This window comes from Cupressus sempervirens, chromosome 3 (assembly GCF_028749045.1).
Source record: "Cupressus sempervirens isolate cs-2001-9-10 chromosome 3, ASM2874904v1, whole genome shotgun sequence".
NCBI classification, from domain to species: Eukaryota; Viridiplantae; Streptophyta; class Pinopsida; order Cupressales; family Cupressaceae; genus Cupressus; species Cupressus sempervirens.
The window spans coordinates 1,077,189,166-1,077,195,165 of NC_143120.1; the positions used below are offsets into that span (position 1 = coordinate 1,077,189,166).

The window sequence follows — 6,000 nt, forward strand, 5'->3', positions numbered from 1 at the left end:
ATTTGGGTTTAATACCCTTTGATCTAATTTCCCCAAGTAAAGATTAAAGGGGGGTGTTAGAATTTATAATCTATCCTTGGTTGTATTTATTATATGGGATAAACCAAGGTATCGCTTAAGTTGTTTGTCCTCTAGTCCACATGTGAGGACAAGTCTTTTTTGTAATTCCTTTATTAAGGAAAATAGTTTATTCCTCCATAAGAGGATTATGACACTTGTTATGCACACACTTATGAATGTGGCAATCATTCACATGGGAGTTACAAATGACTCCTCCTCTCATCTCTTTATAAGAGATGCTTCTCTCTCATTCTTAACACACAATCAGTATGTAGTTCTTGTAATGAGACAATGGCTCCATTTTCTCTCTCCTCTCTGCTTCTTTCATTCTTTAGGCATTTTCCTCATTCATATTATTCACAAGGGGTTTTCTTTGCTTTCCCCTTTCAAATCTTTGTCTCCTCTTGTTGATTCATTGGTGGTTGTTCATTCTTTCACTCTCTCTTGGATCTGAGTTTATGGTAACTATTTTCACTTGGATCTGAGTTTATGGTAACTCTCTTGGATTAATTGTTAATTCTTTTATTTTAGTTCATTTCAATGTTATTATTTCTAACATTCATCAATAATCGAAACAAAAAATTCTACCTCCTTCCATAAATAATTAAATCGAACATCAAGGTCACCTATGCATGTCACCCCAGCTACTCAGGCAAGCCTATTTTCACTTCTATTAAACTTTTTTGAAGTTGCAGCAAAATTAGAAACTTTTATGAATTTCCATAATCAAATAACAGAGGAGTTAAAGAAGTAAATAGTCGCAGCAGCAATGGATTCTAGGTAAACTTTGCCTATTATTCGATTACTTGCAGGTGTAATATAAAGGATATTTTATATACTTTTAGATTACTTTGTTTAAGCTATTTTAGCACATCCTAGATTACTGATGGTCTAAATTTTGTGCAAGCAAGTCAATGTGTTTATCAGGATTTGTGTCGTGTGGTACACTTACATCTACTAATAAATAGTAGTATAATTTTCATTATCGATCCTCAACTTTTTGTTGAAGGTCAATGAAAGCTAAGCTAGCTTAGATAAAGGTATTTATGTGACTCTATTTTTGGATGAGGACCCTTCTAATGTAAGGCCCAAAATTCAATCTCTCAATAAAATTAGCTAGGCCTCATTTTTCACCTATTGAATAATAGTTTGGACAAGCATCGAACCATGTAACACAAATTTATGTGAAGAGGAAAAATAACTCTCAAAAATAGACATACAAGACCACAGTATTTGGCAAGGACAAGATTAGAGCTACATAAAAGACTCTCAAGGTAACTCCCCTCCTTGCAAGCAGTTTAGTTGCATCTTTCATATGGGATCTGACAACTTTTGTTAACTCCTCAGTTTGAAGACGATTAAAAATAACTATCTCATCAAGACTTTTTAATAGCTGTGACTTGATGTGCTTTCTCACCTGCAATCAAGTTAAAAGATAATTTATCACAAAATCTTTTCTTTAAGCATAAGTAGATCACTTTTGGTAGTGGTACAAGAAAGAATAAGAAGCAAGTTCTCTTCAATTGTACATACTTGTTGCATCAGTCTCGCTTGGCCAGCTTGTAATCTGCATCTAGGTCCTACAAACAAGTTCTCTGATAATAGGATGGTTGTCATTATAATGACTGTGCTGGAGAATTCAACCATTCGACCATGTCCATAGGTCAATCTAACATTAGCAAGCATCTGAAGAATGATGTCCCATATAGATACGTGCACCTTCTCTACTTCACTAAATAGAACAACACACTACAGTCATCTTCTAACTGTATCTATCAATTTTCCGCCCTCTTCATAACTAGTATATCGACAGTAATTGGTTAAAACTCAGCTAAAATAATGCTTCTTTTGATTACCTAAAAAAGGGAAGATCAATTGGAAAAAGAGAAATCTGAAGAGAAACCTATTGCAGTGATAGACGACATACCTAGGCAAAGCACTGATAAGCCAAGAAACATAATGTTGTTCCGTGTATTCAGACATGTCAATCTGCACTAGCAGGTTTTTGTCGTCAAACAGTTGTTCTCCAAGAGCCTTTGCAAGCTCTATTTGGCTGACTCCAATGGGTCCCAAGAATAGAAAGGGTCCAGTAGTTTTATGTGCTCTCCCAAGTCCTGTCTTTGATCTGACCAAGGCATCTGCAATTGCCTTGACTACTTCGCCTTGCCCAATGACTGTTTCATGCAAGCATTCAGCCAAGCCCAGGAGCCGTTCGTTATGAGTTTGCAAAATCGTGTTAACAGGAATACCTATCCAACGACTTACCACCTGTATGACACAGCAATATATCCATGAGTACCAATTACAAGTAGTAAAACTCTCGCATAATTACAGATACCTCAGCAATTTGATGTGGCCTGAAAAACTTTGCATTTTTTCACAACGAGCTATCATCGCATCTATCTCTTCAAGTGCCCCGTATCTCAAATCGGTGATTGTCGCCACATTTATCTGGCTTTCTGCCACCTGCAGGATAGACATCAGCTCTTCCCGTTGTTGCCTTAATTGAAAAATCTCATTTCTTCTTTCTTTGGCACTCTCCAACTATATTTTGAGAGGGATGATTGCATCCCTCAAATTTGTAATCTCTTTTCGAACCTATACAATTGATAAAATGTGAGTAGTAAGTTACCATAAATCCCATGGAAAGCCCCCCCTTGCAAACCACACAAGGTTTCCTTCCTCATTGCAAAAAAAATGCTCAAGCGAGATAGAATTAAAATTGAACTATTAAAAATGCAAAAGGAGCATAAATATCAGTACCAACCTCCAACAACCTCAAATTTATGCATGCTCCATCAAGAAAATCAATTGCTTTGCCAGGAAGATGGTGACTTGCTTACAATCCAAACATGGAAACAATAATGAAACTCTTTTACATGAGAGTGCACAAAAAATGCATGCATTCTGCCTGAAGTAAAATTATGGTCTCAAGCCTCATCAAGAGTCTACGAATTTAAAATCAAGACAATAAATTTACAAAATTATCTAATCAAATCTCATATATTTGTGAACTTACCAGTTATATGGCAATTGGATAATTGGGCAGCAACCACTAATGCACTGTCCATGATCCTCACAATATAGTTCCCTTCGTATGTTTCTCTCAAATTGTGCAAAATTTTGATGGCGTCAGTCACACTGGGTTTAGCCATGAACACCTACAAGAAACAGTCAATAAGGTAATCTATTCACAAAGTGGCATATGGCCATGACACGACACAATTAAATTTGGAAAAAATAAGTCAATTTTAACTATTTTAACATTTTTAGTCTTCAAATGAGATTTCGTATGTGATATTTAAGTTATCCATGATCATACAATGAAAAGGAAGCACTAAAACAGAAGTTATAAATTGGCCAACCTACTGGATATGATGCCTGAACTTAGAATTCTTCTGTACACATTTGTTATACTCATCAAATGTAGTTACTCTCACACACTTCAGTTCACTGCGAGCAAGCATTTGTGCAAATAAATTATCAACATCTACTGAACATAAAACAAATTTCTTGGTTAACCAATTATAGCGACAGCTTCTGATCATGAGTTTTAACTTTATAATCATCAAGAAAATGCAAAACAACAATAACAAGAATAACTCACTGGATCCAAGAACCAAGTGCAATTTATCTATAAACAATATTACTCTTCCTTGAGTTTTCTCTAAGTCCTCGCATACAGACTTAACACAGTCCTCAAAGTTACCCATGCAATCCACTCCAGCTACTAAGGCTCCCATGTCCAATGCCATAAATCTAACCTCTATCAAATTACTGCAACATCCCCAAGAAATATCATCAATCTCAAAGTTCTCCCAATGCAAATTCATTACTTCCTAAATCAATTAAAAGAGTTGCAATTTATGGGTCACCTTTTATACATCAAACATTAAGAAGAAGGAAAGAACAAGTTTGTACTTTTATGTCATAGTCTGTACTTTTATGTCATGTATTTATGTGGCTATTTAAATCAGTTTTCAAAAAATTGATAAAAAGATAATTTAAAATCTTTTCCTACTTTTATGAAAGATAAATTTTATAAAAAATGAAAATAAACTATGGAAAAGGAAAGGGTTGGAAATAAGCAGTTCCTAGTAGCAAAAATAAGCTAAACAACTACATTTAATCTAGAAATTAAATCTCAACCTAGACAACTAGCTTTGAAAAATCCCCTCTCAGAATCCATTGGGTAAGCCCCTCTACCACTGATGTCTTACCAACACCATCCTCTCCAATCAGCAGGGGTTTGTTCTTTGTCGTCCGGCAAAGAATTCTAATGATATGGTCTATTGCTTCATCTCTACCAATCACTGGACCAAGCTTCATTGTGTCTTCTAGAAGGTTGCAACCATATGCCTTGAGGGTAGGCAAATTTTTTGCATTCAAAAGGAGGTCCTCTGGTACATTCTTAGGGTCCCCCTCCCTTTCCACTTAAAATTTTACATTGGCAAGGTCCACGCCTGCTTCCTTGAAGCACTCGATAATTTGTAGGTCCTGCAATAGACCAACAACCAGGTGGTGCACCGCAAAAATATGGTCATCATATTTCTTCCTCGCGCTTTGTGCGCTTCGGATACAATTTGTAACAATAGTGCTTCGAGGGATTTCGTGTGTAGTAGAGGAAGAGCCATCAACAGGTAAACATTCTAGGTAGTGATACAGAACTCTCTTGACTGACTCCACTGCTTTGTCTCCACTAGGAGTACTTGACAAGATTACCTGTCTTAGCAGTTCACGCTTATCCTCGACGAGGGCAATGGCCAGGTGAACTATTGTAACCTGTTCATGGCCAATTGTACGAGCTAGCTCCACACTTGCTGCTATAGCTTCATTTGTTTTGTTGGAACATCTCTCCAGATTCATGACATTGGGTTTTAGGGAATTTCTCTACAGCTACAGGGTGAAGGAAATAATGATATAGGTATACAAGCTTCTTAAGAGAGCTTCTGCTTCTGCAGATGCCAATACCAATATAGGTATATATTGCCTTCTTAACGGTGATAACAATATATGTATACGACATTCTGGACAGAGATTTTGCCTCTGTAATTTCCTTCATGGACAATATTTTTTTGCTAAAATAAATTAATTTTACAGAATCCGTTGCAAATTCTGACAAATTATTGGTGCTTAGTAAATTGCTAGGATTCAAATTATCCAAACTGTCAGAATTCACTCTCTAATATCCTCACACTTTAATAGAGGATCTATTTAGAGTTTTTTCACTTGAAATAGTCCAGATCAAATATGCACTGTCTCAAATAATACTTAGCCATTTATGGAATTACTGAATGCATGTTGCGCATCACACTATGTAATTACAGAATACAATCATATAAACATTGGATATATTCCTTATTATCAAAATCTCTGTCATGTCATTGCAAAGTTTCAAACAATTGGTGTCGGCATTATGAAGAATTAATTAAATCAAATTAAAATTTATAAAAATTAAATTATTTATATAATTATAAAAAAATTACATACAAAATAATTCTTTAGACAAAAACAAGAAAAGATGAATGCTCTATATCAATTCCATTCATTCTTAGAATCTATATCATTTCAACCCATTCTTAGAAAAACTATTATTCATCTACTATACTTTTAGACTCTAGACTTCTTATTGAACATCCATCTCACACAAATAAAAAATGAACACATTAAAATATCAAATACTAATAAAAAAACCATTCACTGAAAATATCCTAAAACATACTACTCAAATTTAAAAAGAGATTTATGTATTACTTATTCTCTAATTTTATCACATGAGTGTCATAATTTATACAACTTAGAGCACCCTATAGCTCAAAATTTTTCCAATTGATCAATTGAATTAATGCCTTCTTTTTCTTGCCTTTGATACCCATCTAGAATAAGACAATGCAAAAAGTGAACTTAATTTCAATCAAATGAAATATCATCTAAACTATG

At 34.8% G+C, this 6,000-nt stretch overlaps 1 protein-coding gene across 1 annotated transcript; it reads right to left on the reverse strand.

The window, feature by feature from the left end:
- Window positions 1–1,264: 1,264 nt before the first annotated feature.
- Window positions 1,265–4,926, reverse strand: LOC149570495 (chaperone protein ClpB1-like). The gene is made up of 10 exons (XM_089817197.1): window positions 4,507–4,926; window positions 4,281–4,336; window positions 3,668–3,837; window positions 3,465–3,553; window positions 3,080–3,221; window positions 2,828–2,898; window positions 2,427–2,526; window positions 1,988–2,309; window positions 1,594–1,792; window positions 1,265–1,477 (listed from the first exon to the last, which is right to left on the reverse strand). The coding sequence occupies exons 1-10, from the start codon at window positions 4,924–4,926 to the stop codon at window positions 1,265–1,267; spliced, it is 1,782 nt and encodes a 593-aa protein (XP_089673323.1).
- Between the last annotated feature and the right edge of the window lie 1,074 nt (window positions 4,927–6,000).